At 43.7% G+C, this 17,961-nt stretch overlaps 1 protein-coding gene across 4 annotated transcripts in view; it reads left to right on the forward strand.

Moving 5' to 3' along the window:
• The window catches only part of LOC126539123 (uncharacterized), a 57,306-nt gene extending 40,704 nt beyond the window's left edge, over positions 1 to 16,602 (forward strand). Inside the window, exons 4-6 of one of the 4 annotated variants that reach the window (XR_008614160.2) lie at positions 12,165 to 12,246; positions 12,309 to 12,354; positions 14,146 to 16,602. Coding sequence is in view for 1 of the 4 variants with exons in the window: in XM_055075193.2 (XP_054931168.2) it covers positions 12,187 to 12,246; positions 12,309 to 12,354; positions 14,146 to 14,417 (378 nt within the window). In the remaining 3 variants the exon portion in view is untranslated. Of the gene's footprint in view, positions 1 to 12,164; positions 12,355 to 14,145 lie in introns of all 4 variants that reach the window. The other 3 variants (XM_055075193.2, XR_008614159.2, XR_008614158.2) reach the window with 3 other exon arrangements.
• Positions 16,603 to 17,961: the final 1,359 nt, after the last annotated feature.

The following is a 17,961-nucleotide window of genomic DNA, read 5'->3' on the forward strand; positions in this document are numbered from 1 at the left end:
TTGAGGGTGAGAATGATCTATACGTTGATTCGGTGCTGTTAGCGAAAGTGATAGAGAGATGGCATTAAAATTCTAAAGGGGTAGAGGCTTCTCCTTTTTACGTGGCAAATTATTTGTGGAAATTCGTTTGTTAGTCGAGTAAATAATTTTCTCAGAAAGTGACTTTCAGGTGGGATTGATCTATGCATTGAATCTGAGCTGTTAGGAAATGCGATAGAACACAGTGGCGCTAATATTCTAAAGGGCTAAGGCGTTCTGCTCCTAACGGGGAAACTAATTTCCGCAAATTCGTTTTTTCATCGCTTAAATAATTGTCTGAGAAAGGGGACTTGAGGGTGAGAATGATCTATACGTTGATTCGGTGCTGTTAGCGAAAGTGATAGAGAGATGGCATTAAAATTCTAAAGGGGTAGAGGCTTCTCCTTTTTACGTGGCAAATTATTTGTGGAAATTCGTTTGTTAGTCGAGTAAATAATTTTCTCAGAAAGTGACTTTCAGGTGGGATTGATCTATGCATTGAATCTGAGCTGTTAGGAAATGCGATAGAACACAGTGGCGCTAATATTCAAAAGGGCTAAGGCGTTCTGCTCCTAACGGGGAAACTAATTTCCGCAAATTCGTTTTTTCATCGCTTAAATAATTGTCTGAAAAAGGGGACTTGAGGGTGAGAATGATCTATACGTTGATTCGGTGCTGTTAGCGAAAGTGATAGAGAGATGGCATTAAAATTCTAAAGGGGTAGAGGCTTCTCCTTTTTACGTGGCAAATTATTTGTGGAAATTCGTTTGTTAGTCGAGTAAATAATTTTCTCAGAAAGTGACTTTCAGGTGGGATTGATCTATGCATTGAATCTGAGCTGTTAGGAAAAGCGATAGAACACAGTGGCGCTAATATTCAAAAGGGCTAAGGCGTTCTGCTCCTAACGGGGAAACTAATTTCCGCAAATTCGTTTTTTCATCGCTTAAATAATTGTCTGAGAAAGGGGACTTGAGGGTGAGAATGATCTATACGTTGATTCGTTGCTGTTAGCGAAAGTGATAGAGAGGTGGCGTTAAAATTCTAAAGGGGTAGAGGCTTCTCCTTTTTACGTGGCGAATTATTTGTGGAAATTCGTTTGTTAGTCGAGTAAATAATTTTCTCAGAAAGTGACTTTCAGGTGGGATTGATCTATGCGGTGAATCTGAGCTGTTAGGAAAAGCGATAGAACACAGTGGCGCTAATATTCTAAAGGGCTAACGCGTTCGGCTTCTAACGGGGAAACTAATTTGCGCAAATTCGTTTATTCGTCGCTTGAATAATTGTCTGAAAAAGGGGACTTGAGGGTGAGAATGATCTATACGTCGATTCGGTGCAGTTAGCGAAAGTGATAGAGAGGTGGCGGTAATATTCTAAAGGGCTAGAGGCTTCTCTTTATTACATGGCCAATTATTTGCGGAAATTCGTTTGTTAGACGAGTAAATAATTGTCTCAGAAAGTGACTTTCAGGTGGGATTGATCTATGCGTTGAATCTGAGCTGTTAGGAAAAGCGATAGAACACAGTGGCGCTAATATTCTAAAGGGCTAACGCGTTCGGCTTCTAACGGGGAAACTAATTTCCGCAAATTCGTTTATTCATCGCTTAAATAATTGTCTGAAAAAGGGGACTTGAGGGTGAGAATGATCTATACGTTGATTCGGTGCAGTTAGCGAAAGTGATAGAGAGGTGGCGTTAAAATTCTAAAGGGGTAGAGGCTTCTCCTTTTTACGTGACGAATTATTTGTGGAAATTCGTTTGTTAGTCGAGTAAATAATTGTCTCAGAAAGTGACTTTCAGGTGGGATTGATCTATGCGTTGAATCTGAGCTGTTAGGAAAAGCGATAGAACACAGTGGCGCTAATATTCAAAAGGGCTAAGGCGTTCTGCTCCTAACGGGGAAACTAATTTCCGCAAATTCGTTTTTTCATCGCTTAAATAATTGTCTGAAAAAGGGGACTTGAGGGTGAGAATGATCTATACGTTGATTCGGTGCTGTTAGCGAAAGTGATAGAGAGATGGCATTAAAATTCTAAAGGGGTAGAGGCTTCTCCTTTTTACGTGGCAAATTATTTGTGGAAATTCGTTTGTTAGTCGAGTAAATAATTTTCTCAGAAAGTGACTTTCAGGTGGGATTGATCTATGCATTGAATCTGAGCTGTTAGGAAATGCGATAGAACACAGTGGCGCTAATATTCTAAAGGGCTAAGGCGTTCTGCTCCTAACGGGGAAACTAATTTCCGCAAATTCGTTTTTTCATCGCTTAAATAATTGTCTGAGAAAGGGGACTTGAGGGTGAGAATGATCTATACGTTGATTCGTTGCTGTTAGCGAAAGTGATAGAGAGGTGGCGTTAAAATTCTAAAGGGGTAGAGGCTTCTCCTTTTTACGTGGCGAATTATTTGTGGAAATTCGTTTGTTAGTCGAGTAAATAATTTTCTCAGAAAGTGACTTTCAGGTGGGATTGATCTATGCGGTGAATCTGAGCTGTTAGGAAAAGCGATAGAACACAGTGGCGCTAATATTCTAAAGGGCTAACGCGTTCGGCTTCTAACGGGGAAACTAATTTGCGCAAATTCGTTTATTCGTCGCTTGAATAATTGTCTGAAAAAGGGGACTTGAGGGTGAGAATGATCTATATGTTGATTCGGTGCTGTTAGCGAAAGTGATAGAGAGATGGCATTAAAATTCTAAAGGGGTAGAGGCTTCTCCTTTTTACGTGGCAAATTATTTGTGTAAATTCGTTTGTTAGTAGAGTAAATAATTGTCTCAGAAAGTGACTTTCAGTTGGGATTGATCTATGCGTTGAATCTGAGCTGTTAGGAAAAGCCATAAAACAGTGGCGCTCATATTCTAAAGGGCTAACGCGTTCGGCTTGTAACGGGGAAACTAATTTGCGCAAATTCGTTTATTCATCGCTTGAATAATTGTCTGAAAAAGGGGACTTGAGGGTGAGAATGATCTATACGTTGATTCGGTGCAGTTAGCGAAAGTGATAGAGAGGTGGCGTTAAAATTCTAAAGGGGTAGAGGCTTCTCCTTTTTACGTGACGAATTATTTGTGGAAATTCGTTTGTTAGTCGAGTAAATATTTTCTCTGAAAGTGATTTTAAGTGGGATTGATCTATGCGTTGAATCTGAGCTGTTTGGAAAAACGATAGAACACAGTGGCGCTAATATTCTAAAGGGCTAACGCGTTCTGCTTATAACGGGGAAACTAATTTGCGCAAATTCGTTTATTCATCGCTTTCATAATTGTCTGAAAAAGGGGACTTGAGCGTGAGAATGATCTATGCGTTGATTCGGTGCAGTTAGCGAAAGTGATAAAGAGGTAGCGTTAATATTCTAAAGGGCTAGAGGCTTCTCCTTGTTACGGAGAGAATATCTCTGGAAATTTGTTTGTTAGTCGAGTAAATAATGATCTCAGAAAGCGACTTTCGGGTGGGATTGATCTATGCGTTGAATCTGAGCTGTTAGGAAAAGCGATAGAACACAGTGGCGCTAATATTCTAAAGGGCTAACGCGTTCGGCTTCTAACGGGGAAACTAATTTGCGCAAATTCGTTTATTCGTCGCTTGAATAATTGTCTGAAAAAGGGGACGTGAGGGTGAGAATGATCTATACGTTGATTCGGTGGTGTTAGCGAAAGTGATAAAGAGGTGGCGGTAATATTCTAAAGGGCTAGAGGCTTCTCCTTATTACGTGGCCAATTATTTGTGGAAATTCGTTTGATAGAAGAGTAAATAATTGTCTCAGAAAGTGACTTTCAGGTGGGATTGATCTATGCGTTGAATCTCAGCTGTTAGGAATAGCGATAGAACATATTGGCGCTAATATTCTAAAGGGCTAATGGGTTCTGCTCCTAACGGTGAAATTAATTTGCGCAAATTCGTTTTTTCATTGCTTAAATAATTGTCTGAAAAAGGGGACTTGAGGATGAGAATGATATATGCGTTGATTCGGTGCTGTTAGCGAAAGTGATAAAGAGGAGGCGGTAATATTCTAAAGGGCTAGAGGCTTCTCCTTATTACGTGGCCAATTATTTGTGGAAATTCCTTTGTTAGTTGAGTAAATAATTGTCTCAGAAAGTGACTTTCAGGTGGGATTGATCTATGCGTTGAATCTGAGCTGTTAGGAAAAGCCATAAAACACAGTGGCGCTCATATTCTAAAGGGCTAAGGCGTTCTGCTCCTAACGGGGAAACTAATTTCCGCAAATTCGTTTTTTCATCGCTTAAATAATTGTCTGAAAAAGGGGACTTGAGGGTGAGAATGATCTATACGTTGATTCGGTGCTGTTAGCGAAAGTGATAAAGAGAAAGCGGTAATATTCTAAAGGGCTAGAGGCTTCTCCTTATTACGTGGCCAATTATTTGTGGAAATTCCTTTGTTAGTTGAGTAAATAATTGTCTCAGAAAGTGACTTTCAGGTGGGATTGATCTATGCGTTGAATCTGAGCTGTTAGGAAAAGCCATAAAACACAGTGGCGCTAATATTCTAAAGGGCTAACGCGTTCTGCTCCTAACGGGGAAACTAATTTCCGCAAATTCGTTTTTTCATCGCTTAAATAATTGTCTGAAAAAGGGGACTTGAGGGTGAGAATGATCTATACGTTGCTCGGTGCTGTTAGCGAAAGTGATAAAGAGGAGGCGGTAATATTCTAAAGGGCTAGAGGCTTCTCCTTATTACGTGGCCAATTATTTGTGGAAATTCCTTTGTTAGTTGAGTAAATAATTGTCTCAGAAAGTTACTTTCAGGTGGGATTGATCTATGCGTTGAATCTGAGCTGTTAGGAATAGCGATAGAACATATTGGCGCTAATATTCTAAAGGGCTAAGGCGTTCTGCTCCTAACGGGGAAACTAATTTCCGCAAATTCGTTTTTTCATCGCTTAAATAATTGTCTGAAAAAGGGGACTTGAGGGTGAGAATGATCAATACGTTGATTCGGTGCTGTTAGCGAAAGTGATAAAGAGAAAGCGGTAATATTCTAAAGGGCTAGAGGCTTCTCCTTATTACGTGGCCAATTATTTGTGGAAATTCCTTTGTTAGTTGAGTAAATAATTGTCTCAGAAAGTGACTTTCAGGTGGGATTGATCTATGCGTTGAATCTGAGCTGTTAGGAAAAGCCATAAAACACAGTGGCGCTCATATTCTAAAGGGCTAAGGCGTTCTGCTCCTAACGGGGAAACTAATTTCCGCAAATTCGTTTTTTCATCGCTTAAATAATTGTCTGAAAAAGGGGACTTGAGGGTGAGAATGATCTATACGTTGATTCGGTGCTGTTAGCGAAAGTGATAAAGAGAAAGCGGTAATATTCTAAAGGGCTAGAGGCTTCTCCTTATTACGTGGCCAATTATTTGTGGAAATTCCTTTGTTAGTTGAGTAAATAATTGTCTCAGAAAGTGACTTTCAGGTGGGATTGATCTATGCGTTGAATCTGAGCTGTTAGGAAAAGCCATAAAACACAGTGGCGCTAATATTCTAAAGGGCTAACGCGTTCTGCTCCTAACGGGGAAACTAATTTCCGCAAATTCGTTTTTTCATCGCTTAAATAATTGTCTGAAAAAGGGGACTTGAGGGTGAGAATGATCTATACGTTGATTCGGTGCTGTTAGCGAAAGTGATAAAGAGGAGGCGGTAATATTCTAAAGGGCTAGAGGCTTCTCCTTATTACGTGGCCAATTATTTGTGGAAATTCCTTTGTTAGTTGAGTAAATAATTGTCTCAGAAAGTTACTTTCAGGTGGGATTGATCTATGCGTTGAATCTGAGCTGTTAGGAATAGCGATAGAACATATTGGCGCTAATATTCTAAAGGGCTAATGGGTTCTGCTCCTAACGGTGAAACTAATTTGCGCAAATTCGTTTTTTCATCGCTTAAATAATTGTCTGAAAAAGGGGACTTGAGGGTGAGAATGATCTATGCGTTGATTCGGTGCTGTTAGCGAAAGTGATAAAGAGATGGCGTTAATATCCTAAAGGGCTAGAGGCTTCTCCTTTTTACGTGGCAAATTATTTGTGGAAATTCGTTTGTTAGTCGAGTAAATAATTTTCTCTGAAAGTGATTTTCAGGTGGGATTGATCTATGCGTTGAATCTGAGCTGTTTGGAAAAACGATAGAACACGGTGGCGCTAATATTCTAAAGGTCTAACGCGTTCTGCTTTTAACGGGGAAACTAATTTGCGCAAATTCGTTTATTCATCGCTTTCATAATTGTCTGAAAAAGGGGACTTGAGCGTGAGAATGATCTATGCGTTGATTCGGTGCAGTTAGCGAAAGTGATAAAGAGGTAGCGTTAATATTCTAAAGGGCTAGTGGCTTCTCCTTGTTACGGAGAGAATATCTCTGGAAATTTGTTTGTTAGTAGAGTAAATAATTGTCTCAGAAAGTGACTTTCAGGTGGGATTGATCGATGCGTTGAATCTGAGCTGTTAGGAAAAGCCATAAAACACAGTGCCGCTCATATTCTAAAGGGCTAAGGCGTTCTGCTCCTAACGGGGAAACTAATTTCCGCAAATTCGTTTTTTCATCGCCTAACTAATTGTCTGAAAAAGGGGACTTGAGGGTGAGAATGATCTATACGTTGATTCGGTGCTGTTAGCGAAAGTGATAAAGAGGTGGCGGTAATATTCTAAAGGGCTAGAGGCTTCTCCTTATTACGTGGCCAATTATTTGTGGAAATTCGTTTGTTAGTAGAGTAAATAATTGTCTCAGAAAGTGACTTTCAGGTGGGATTGATCGATGCGTTGAATCTGAGCTGTTAGGAAAAGCCATAAAACACAGTGGCGCTCATATTCTAAAGGGCTAAGGCGTTCTGCTCCTAACGGGGAAACTAATTTCCGCAAATTCGTTTTTTCATCGCTTAAATAATTGTCTGAAAAAGGGGACTTGAGGGTGAGAATGATCTATACGTTGATTCGGTGCTGTTAGCGAAAGTGATAAAGAGGTGGCGGTAATATTCTAAAGGGCTAGAGGCTTCTCCTTATTACGTGGCAAATTATTTGTGGAAATTCCTTTGTTAGTCGAGTAAATAATTTTCTCTGAAAGTGATTTTCAGGTGGGATTGATCTATGCGTTGAATCTGAGCTGTTTGGAAAAACGATAGAACACAGTGGCGCTAATATTCTAAAGGGCTAACGCGTTCGGCTTCTAACGGGGAAACTAATTTGCGCAAATTCGTTTATTCGTCGCTTGAATAATTGTCTGAAAAAGGGGACTTGAGGGTGAGAATGATCTATACGTTGATTCGGTGCAGTTAGCGAAAGTGATAGAGAGGTGGCGTTAAAATTCTGAAGGGGTAGAGGCTTCTCCTTTTTACGTGACAAATTATTTGTGGAAATTCGTTTGTTAGTCGAGTAAATATTTTCTCCGAAAGTGACTTTCAGGTGGCATTGATCTATGCGTTGAATCTGAGCTGTTAGGAAAAGCGATAGAACACAGTGGCGCTAATATTCTAAAGGGCTAACGCGTTCGGCTTCTAACGGGGAAACTAATTTCCGCAAATTCGTTTATTGATCGCTTGAATAATTGTCTGAAAAAGGGGACTTGAGCGTGAGAATGATCTATGCGTTGATTCGGTGCAGTTAGCGAAAGTGATAAAGAGGTAGCGTTAATATTCTAAAGGGCTAGAGGCTTCTCCTTGTTACGGAGAGAATATCTCTGGAAATTTGTTTGTTAGTCGAGTAAATAATTATCTCAGAAAGCGACTTTCAGGTGGGATTGATCTATGCGTTGAATCTGAGCTGTTAGGAAAAGCGATAGAGCACAGTGGCGCTAATATTCTAAAGGGCTAACGCGTTCGGCTTCTAACGGGGAAACTAATATCCGCAAATTCGTTTATTCATCGCTTGAATAATTGTCTGAAAAAGGGGACTTGAGGGTGAGAATGATCTATACGTTGATTCGGTGCTGTTAGCGAAAGTGATAGAGAGGTGGCGTTAAAATTCTAAAGGGGTAGAGGCTTCTCCTTTTTACGTGGCAAATTATTTGTGGAAATTCGTTTGTTAGTCGAGTGAGTGAGTGAGTGAGTGAGGAAACTTTGTTGTGAACGCCTGCAGAACGGTTAGCCTTCCCCTGTTAGGGAGGCGTTACCGTGACGCGGCCATGACGTCTTCACGGCGTGTGGCGCCTCTACTTCGGCCGCGGCCGCACTATTCCCTTTGGTCGACCGCGCCTGCCCCTCTGTTGGGGTGGCAGCCTCCCTCCAGTTTCGCTCGGTCGTTGCCTTTCGAGGGCCGCCGAGATCGAGTAAATATTTTCTCAGAAAGTGACTTTCAGGTGGGATTGATCTATGCGTTGAATCTGAGCTGTTAGGAAAAGCGATAGAACACAGTGGCGCTAATATTCTAAAGGGCTTACGCATTCTGCTTCTAACGGGGAAACTATTTTCCGCAAATTCGTTTATTCATCGCTTAAATAATTGTCTGAGAAAGGGGACTTGAGGGTGAGAATGATCGATACGTTGATTCGGTGCTGTTAGCGAAAGTGACAAAGAGGTGGCGTTAAAATTCTAAAGGGCTAGAGGCTTCTCCTTCTTACGTGGCAAATTATTTGTGGAAGTTCGTTTGTTACTCGAGTAAATAATTTTCTCAGAAAGTGACTTTCAGGTGGGATTGATCTATGCGTTGAATCTGAGCTGTTAGGAAAAGCGATAGAACACAGTGGCGCTAATATTCTAAAGGGCTAACGCGTTCGGCTTCTAACGGGGAAACTAATTTCCGCAAATTCGTTTATTCATCGCTTAAATAATTGTCTGAGAAAGGGGACTTGAGGGTGAGAATGATCGATACGTTGATTCGGTGCTGTTAGCGAAAGTGACAAAGAGGTGGCGTTAAAATTCTAAAGGGCTAGAGGCTTCTCCTTCTTACGTGGCAAATTATTTGTGGAAGTTCGTTTGTTACTCGAGTAAATAATTTTCTCAGAAAGTGACTTTCAGGTGGGATTGATCTATGCGTTGAATCTGAGCTGTTAGGAAAAGCGATAGAACACAGTGGCGCTAATATTCTAAAGGGCTAACGCGTTCGGCTTCTAACGGGGAAACTAATTTCCGCAAATTCGTTTATTCATCGCTTAAATAATTGTCTGAAAAAGGGGACTTGAGGGTGAGAATGATCTATACGTTGATTCGGTGCTGTTAGCGAAAGTGATAGAGAGATGGCATTAAAATTCTAAAGGGCTAGAGGCTTCTCCTTCTTACGTGGCAAATTATTTGTGGAAGTTCGTTTGTTAGTAGAGTAAATAATTGTCTCAGAAAGTGACTTTCAGGTGGGATTGATCTATGCGTTGAATCTGAGCTGTTAGGAAAAGCGATAGAACACAGTGGCGCTAATATTCTAAAGGGCTAAGGCGTTCTGCTCCTAACGGGGAAACTAATTTCCGCAAATTCGTTTTTTCATCGCTTAAATAATTGTCTGAAAAAGGGGATTTGAGGGTGAGAATGATCTATGTGTTGATTCGGTGCTGTTAGCGAAAGTGATAAACAGGTCGCGTTAATATTCTAAAGGGCTAGAGGCTTCTCCTTTTTACGTGACAAATTATTTGTGGAAATTCGTTTGTTAGGCGAGTAAATAATGTTCTCAGAAAGTGTCTTTCCGGTGGGATTGATCTATGCGTTGAATCTGAGCTGCTAGGAAAAGCGATAGAACGCAGTGGCGCTAATATTCCAAAGGGCTAACGCGTTCTGATTCTAACGGGGAAACTAATTTGCGCAAATTCGTTTACTCATCGCTTAAATAATTGTCTGAAAAGGGGGACTTGAGGGTGAGAATAATTTATGTGTAGATTCGGCGCGGTTAGGAAAAGTGATAGAGGTCGCGTTAATTTCCTAAAGGGCTAGAGGCTTCTCCTTTTTACGTGGCATGGTGGAAATTCGTTTGTTAGTTTAGTAAATAATTGTCTCAGAAAGTTACTTTTAGGTGGGATTGATCTATGCGTTGAATCTGAGCTGTTAGGAAAAGTGATAAAGGAGTATTCTAAAGGCTATAGGCGTATGCTTTTAAAGGGGAAGCCAATTTATGCAATTTCGTTTATTCGTCGCCTAAATAATTATCAGTAAAAGTTTATTTGTTGGGGGAATGATCTATGCTGTCAATCTTAGTTGTTAGAAGTTATAAAGCAAATGGAGAGATTATTGTAAAGGGCTATAGGATTCTGCTTTTAACACGGAAAGTAATTTCTGCGAATTCGTTTTTTTTTTTATCGCGTAAGTAATTTTCAGTGAAAGTGCATTTACTGGAGGAATGATCTATGCGTTGAATCTGATCTGTTAGAATAATCTCTCCACCGTGTTTTAAAGCTTCTAAGGGGCTATTAGCTTCTTGTTTTAACGCAGAAAGGTATTTACAGAAATTCGGTTATTCATCGAGTAAAAAATTGTCAGTAATAGATTATTTCCTGGGGAATGATCTATGCGTTGAATCTGAGATGATGGAACTTTTAAAGTAAGCGGAGATATTATTCTATAAGGGCTATAGTCTTCTGGTTTTAACGTGGAAATTTGGTTTTTTTTTTTTATCGAGTAAGTAATTGTCAGTAAAAGTGCATTTGCTGGTGGAATGATCTATGCTTTTAATCTGAGCTGTTAGAAGTTATAAAACACGGCGGAGAAAATATTCTCAAGTGTTATAGGCCTCTGCTTTTAACGCGGAAAGTAACTTACGCAGAATTGTTTATTCGTCACGTAAATAATTGTCATTAAAAAGGCATTTGCTGGTGGAAATATGTATGTATTGAATTTAGCTGTGAGAAATTATAAAATAAGGCGGAGAGAATATTTAAATTCTTATAGGCTTTTGCTTTTAACGCGGAAAGTAATTTACGCAAATCGTTAATTCATCGCGTTAATCATTGTCAATAAAATTTATTTCCAGGAGGAATGATCTGTGCGTTGAACCTGAGCTGTTTGATTTTGTAAAGCAACCGGAGAGATTATTTTAAAGGCTATATGCTTCTGATGTTAAAGCGCAATGTAATGTACACAAACAAGTTTATTCATCACGTAATGAAATGTCAGTAAAAGTGTACTAACGATATCCCCAGTAGACTTTCTCTTCTTTTAATCTTTCCGTCCCCTTTTCCTTTTCCCCAGTGTAGGGTAGCCAACCGGGCTCAGTCCTGGTTAACCTCCCTGCCTTTCCTTTATCATTTGCTCTCTCTCTTAAGGGGGAATGACATTCACTCATGAATGAATGAGTGACATTGCATGTCATCTGACTTCTCCGTCTGTGAATTATTCTTTCGATAAAAGTCGTCCAGCTAGATTTAATTGTTTAATTTTAGCCCTAGCTTTATGGGAGCATGTGCTGCCGTCAACTTTCTTTGCCTATCCGCCAACGCAGTTGGCAGTATATTAAAGTAGTGTACCTGTCGACACGGCTGTTTACTGCAGACGGCGATCCACCTCGCGTCGTTATGGTGAAGATGTCATAGTTGGGTCGATGGACCGTCATGATGACGATGCCCGCCCTGGTGGCCTGTTGGACAAAATCAGTTTAGGACGTCAGTCAAAAATGGGTTGGTTTAGCAAGGCTACATCTGCATGAAGGATATAAACATCACTGCAGTTAAATGTGTCATCAGCAGCAGGCGTCATCATCAGTAGACATTTCGCCCGGAAATTCAATCCAATAGGCATTGGGAAGTGCTATTAGCAGTTAAGAGTAGGCGAGAACATATGGTGCCATTTATTTTCATGGAATGCCACTGACAGTTTTGCACAGAGGTCGGGGGTTTGTTTCGCATTGAGTCATGTCGTATAAAGAACAGTGGATAGGTCGTTTTCATAGACTGCCCACAGCCGTCGTACCTATTACCTGATGTATTGTAGGGCCAAAGTTGTTTCAAATGTTTCATGCTGGTTATGCTATATAACACTACTAACGACTGCAAAAGGTTTTGACAGTCATGTCAAAGACAAACCTAAAGGTAAGGCTCTTTTGAACTAGCTTTTATATGGACCCATGCTGTAGTGCTTGCAGGCCATATAGTACCCCTGTGGTAATCCGTTGTTTATTGAAATAAAGGAATGAACGGCACAAACTTACTCCTGATTGCTCTCTAATGTGGCTGTAACTGTGTAGCCTGGTCAATCATTCAATGAACTCAGAAAGACCAGTACATGTCATTCTCACTGTTGCCTTGGCATCATCCCAGGTCGACCTGACTTCTTTAGCAGCGAGGTGAACATCTCCTGCAGCATGCTCATGTCAAGCCACATGTAGCAGCTGCGAGCAACGTACGTGACACAGTGTTCATGCCACTGGCAAGGCTGCAGCACACTCTGTTGTCCTCGCGCAGCCGGATGCTCCATTTTGGATGTCGGTTGGCCAGGATGTCCAGCAAGGTTGAACCTTCTTGCTCAGCATTTTTAAGTGCAAAAGTATATTATTTAATTGACTCGGCCGCTGATATTTGCAGATGTTTACGTTTTGCTACATTTTCACATTTAATGTCAGCGATGCACCGTTTCTACATTTCACACTAACAATCAATGACCTGTGGTTGTAGATGTCAATGTAAACAAATGCGCCGCTTTGGCTAATCCGACACGCAAGGCTGCGCGCTAAGACTTATTCAATATGCGTGAGGTATAAAATATGCGTAAAAATTATACAAAGCGAGTTTCAACTGCTGAAATCAGCGACAACAAACTCTAAGGCAGCCGCGTCCGCAGACGGAACTCGGCACGCCTTCAACGGCCGCATTGCTGGCACGAGAGAGCGCTCAGGCTTGCTCATCCGGTGGTCGATGATTGCGACGTGGCTTCCAGGTACGACATTGCTACCATGAAGAAGCCAGCCGCGATCGACGAAACGCCTAACCGACGCAGACTCAACATGGGTGCAGCTGCACAAATCGAAGGGCGAAAGCCCCGGCTCCCTTCCAAAGCGTTGCCAGCGGCATGCGACAGAGCGCAGCACAGAAAAGTGAAAAAGTCGGATTAGAAACGAACGCATGCTGTAAACTACTTTTCCTTGGTGAGCTGAACATTTTCGGTCTAATCCTGAGCTTCGGAATAATTTGCTAGTACTGAAACAAGTAAGTCACAATTGGGGGCAGCATCAGCGTAGTTTCAAACGTGAACAATTCTGAAAATACTCGGACATATCGTCCCGTTCCCAAGTTCACCTGCATTTGTTTATGCGATTTGAATTAAGACATGAAAACCTACACTAGAGACTATTGCTACATGTTTAAACAGAGGCTACATAGCAATTATATTCCGTGTACCTACCTCACCAGAAATTCGATTCGGTTATTTTCTGATCAGGTTTGTATTTATGCTGATGGTACAGTGGTTCAGAATTAAAATCTAGTTAAAGCCCATTGGCTAAACTTAGCCCCTCAAGTTAACAGTACGTAATTGCGGGTCTGCGTATGAAACATCTCCTTCAGCTAGCTTAATGTGAGCCTTGCAATCGGAGCAGATAAGAAGCACTCGTTTCTGTATCGGAATTCATACTCCGCCGATTCATTACTTGGACTCGTGCTTTTGACACACACTGGCTTGCTTCACAAATGAGCAGCGTGCCACTGACAGGTTCCTATTTGAAATATTCAGTTCTTTGCAATTAATAAGGCGGGCGATGAAATGGCGTATATATTCTGGCTGGAATCGTCCCCTATGTAGCACGTGGGTCGATCTGTGCTTTTGAAACGAAACGCCAACTAGATGCATGCGCAACAGCACGAAAACGTTGTGGCGTTCAAAAGTTTAGATAATGTCCAGTCGTCTAGTTTATATGAACTCTGTTGGGTATTCGCTTGACTAAGAGCATTGGGATTGTATTATTTTTCGTACATAGCCAATAAATGTATGTTTCTTTCAGTACTCGTCACCATATTACTAACCACGTAAAGCCCCCTTACATATTGATCCGATCAGCAGCCTGTTAGATACTGCAAATAAAAAATTAAATACATAAATAAAATGGACTATAATTGGGCTATATGCTGCGTCAGCGGCGCTAGGAAGCAGGGTCTGTAAATTTCGCCCTCCCACTTTTCGTAGCACCAACTTGGCATCGAACAGTATGCGAATTCCTGACAACTGAGGAAAACGCGCGGCAAGCAATTAATTCTGCCTGAAGGAGTTGCCAGCCCACTCAATTTTTTCTTTATTTTTTTGTTACAGTTCCAGAGCAGCGTGCTCACCGGAAGTTCTCCGGAGGATCCGGATGCTCACCGGAGGATCTGCCCACCACGGACTTCGGAGAATCCCTCGATCTGAAGCAACCTGGTGCGCGAGCCACCGAGCAGCCGCTGACCCAGACTGGAGAGGTTCAGCTCGAACGCCAGGTTTCGAACTTGCGTCAGAGCGGCCACTTTCACTGTCACGACGACGTGGCCATTCGCACCGTTTTTGAAAATTACGACAAGCGCTTGGTTCCGCACACACAAAAATAAAGTCTGAAAACACCGCAGGCCAAAAGGCCAGAAGACGACGACGATGGCGACGTGTAACGCCCATGACGTGCAAGATGTCTTACACTTCACGTACCACGACTCGAACTAATAAGTGTTTACGGGGTACGTCCTGGGTAGCTTGAGGTGAGTTACGGGCGGGTCTTCGAAATAGAGCACCGATAGCACGGCGGCTTACCGAGTTATATGGTTGGTAAAGGGGGAGGGGAGGACAAGGAGTGGAATGTTGGTGGAGTGCATGACTAGCTGAAATAACGAAAAACCCACGTACGACTGCAAAATTAGCCGGATACTTTCGCGGTGGCGTATGTTATTCGCCTACTGTTATTCAATAAGCGAAGAACTTTGTTCAGGATCCTTTTAACCCTGCAATGCATAACGCGCCTTCCGATTGCTGCGCCGTTCGAGACTGAATTTCTAATTTCTGCACGTGAAACAGAAGTAGCGACATACATTCCTAAGCTGTTCTGTGTGAAACTCGGCTGCAATATAACTACTAGCTGCAGTGCTCGTTATGTTTGCTGAAGCTATCTTCAGTATAAGTTCGCGCTCCATGGCGAGAAATCAAGTTGCACGTATTTTGTGTAGAACGCTGTTCGGGCATTGCAGGGTTTAATGCGCCCAAATACGTTTGGTGTCTGTGTTGTTGGATGCTCTGAACAGCGAACTCGTCAAAGTACTTGAAAAACTGCAGCAATAGATAACGAAGCCTGAAAGGACCACACCACTACAAAATTTGGAGTTCATCTGGGAGGCGTACCGCAGGTTGAGTAGACGTCGGGATAATTTATCACTCGGAACTGGCGCCTGTGTTGTGTAGCAGGCAAACTTACGCGTGACATTAGCATGTTAAGCAATCGCCGTATAAGAATGAAAAAGCTTGTTGAGCATCAGAAGTACTTTCGTGCTGTTCTGTAGTTTTTCCGCGTACTTTTCTCTCGCGTTCCACAATCTTCGCGAACAGCCGTGCGCCGTGCTTATTAGCCGGAGGCTTCCGTTAAGCTGTTCCAAACATACTTGTAGAATGGATTTCGTTGTTTCTCGCGCAGATACAGCCTTCTGGGTTTTACGATGTCCAGGACTTCGGAATTGCCACTAAGAATTTGTGATAGTATTTGTTTTCCCCTGCCAGCGTTACTTTCTATTCCCGGCACCTCTCGTTCTAGTGATGAATTCGATGTCGTATTTGTGAGAAATTTGCACTTTCGGCGTCATGTGCGCGCATGTATACGGCGTAAATTAAGGTGGGAATGTTCGGTTTTTGATCGTCCCTCAATTTTCTTTGTTACGAATGGTTAAGAGCTCCGAAATAAAGTTACGGTGTGTGGAATTAACGCCCATGCGTGTCTGGTCTCTCTTCGCTAGCATTTTCTTTCAGCGTGGACAAGCGTCCGAGTGTCGCCAGTCAATCGACAAGTATTTCTGTCAAAGGGGGACGTGGGTCTTCTCATAAAAGGAATTCAACAGCTTGCTATATTGAACCGCTCCTCGCAGTGCTACTAAACCGGGTCAAGGATTCAGATAACTACGGCGTGTTCAGTGACGCCCGATACAGTTCCGCTACGCTGCTGCAAAGTGTACGCAGAGTGTAGCGTAATGTGCACATGAGCACGCGGATAGAGCATGTGGTATGTTGTCGGCAGAACGAACTGTGTGACCAGCTAGGCAGCAATAGCGGCCCAGCTGGCCAAGCTACTGGTCGAGAAATAAACAGCGTTTGATGTGCCGTTCCGGTAGCCGAGCGGCTTGAGTGTTGATCTCGTATCCTTCAGGACGGTGGTTCGATTCCCGCTGCCTGCATCGCTGTGAAAAAAAAAAAAAAAGACAGCGATGCGGATGCCGGGGCTCGAAGTGCCATCCATGAAGGTTCGAGGTGGACCGTTAAGGCTGGGTCTCGACCTCTAGAGGACCTCCTGCATCGTAGTACCGGCGTACGCATGGCCAGTGCGCGGATTGAAGGCGGTGCGGACGTCGGCACAACGACGCAGGTGACCCCCTGGGAGTTATGTCGCCGTGCAGCTTGCTGCCGGAACTGGGAGTTCCGGCACCCAGCTGTGCACTCGGCCGCCGGAATGTGGCGGATAAGAGGGAGTTTTGTGTCATGGTGCACACTATTTCCTCTCGCTATCCCCCGGGTATCCTAAGAGGGTGGATACCTGCTGCTTTTGGGGGAAGTGCGGAGGGCACCCCACGGAGAAGGGCGACCACACGCGAAAGAGACGACACCACGACGCCCAGAGAAAACCGACCTGCAAAGGACCTGAGCCACCCCTCCACAGAAAATCGCCGCGCACCCGGCGACCCCCCCCCCCCAGATCTTTTGCCGCGCCAGCTCTATAGAGGTCCGCCCCCTAAGAGGTCGCGCGGCCCTCCATAGACCGCCGGAGGGCCGCGCGACCTCTTAGAGGGCCGACCTCTATAGAGCTGGCGCGGCAAAAGATCGGGGGGGGGGGGGGGGGGGGGTCGCCGGGTGCGCGGCGATTTTCTGTGGAGGGGTGGCTCAGGTCGTTTGCAGGTCGGTTTTCTCTGGGCGTCGTGGTGTCGCCTCTTTCGCGTGTGGTCGCCCTTCTCCGTGGGGTGCCCTCCGCACTTCCCCCAAAAGCAGCAGGTATCCACCCTCTTAGGATACCCGGGGGATAGCGAGAGGAAATAGTGTGCACCATGACACAAAACTCCCTCTTATCCGCCACATTCCGGCGGCCGAGTGCACAGCTGGGTGCCGGAACTCCCAGTTCCGGCAGCAAGCTACACGGCGACATAACTCCCAGGGGGTCACCTGCGTCGTTGTGCCGACGTCCGCACCGCCTTCAATCCGCGCACTGGCCATGCGTACGCCGGTACTACGATGCAGGAGGTCCTCTAGAGGTCGAGACCCAGCCTTAACGGTCCACCTCGAACCTTCATGGATGGCACTTCGAGCCCCGGCATCCGCATCGCTGCCTTTTTTTTTTTTTTTTTTCGCAGCGATGCAGGCAGCGGGAATCGAACCACCGTCCTGAAGGATACGAGATCAACACTCAAGCCGCTCGGCTACCGGAACGGCACACCGAACACCGTCTTTTTTCTCGACCAGTAGCTTCGCCAGCTAGACCGTTGTTGCTCGCCTATGCTCTCACAGTTGATGCTTCCGACCAGATAAGACGTGCTCCATCCCCGTGCTGACCACGCTCATGCGCGCAGGACGCCGCCAGTCACGCTAGCTGCGCAGTGACCCTGGACTCTGCGTCCACTTTGCAGCGGCGTAAATTAACAGTGCCGTGCCTCTAATGCAGCCGAACCATTACACGCGCTTCAATTGTAATCCGTGATGCAGTTTGGTAGCGCTGTGACATGCGGTTATAAGGCGCCGTTCAGTTCCTTTTATGAGCGGACCCACGTCTCCCTTTGGCAGAACAGTTCATTCGTGACATTCTGGCGCTTGTCCACTCTCAAGGAAAGCTCTACTCGGCAACGTAAGTACGAAAAGGCTAGTTTGTAGGTAGTGAACGGATCACTCCTTACATTGGCATCATTCATGAGGAAACTG

This window comes from Dermacentor andersoni, chromosome 11 (genome assembly GCF_023375885.2).
Source record: "Dermacentor andersoni chromosome 11, qqDerAnde1_hic_scaffold, whole genome shotgun sequence".
Lineage (NCBI taxonomy): Eukaryota > Metazoa > Arthropoda > Arachnida > Ixodida > Ixodidae > Dermacentor > Dermacentor andersoni.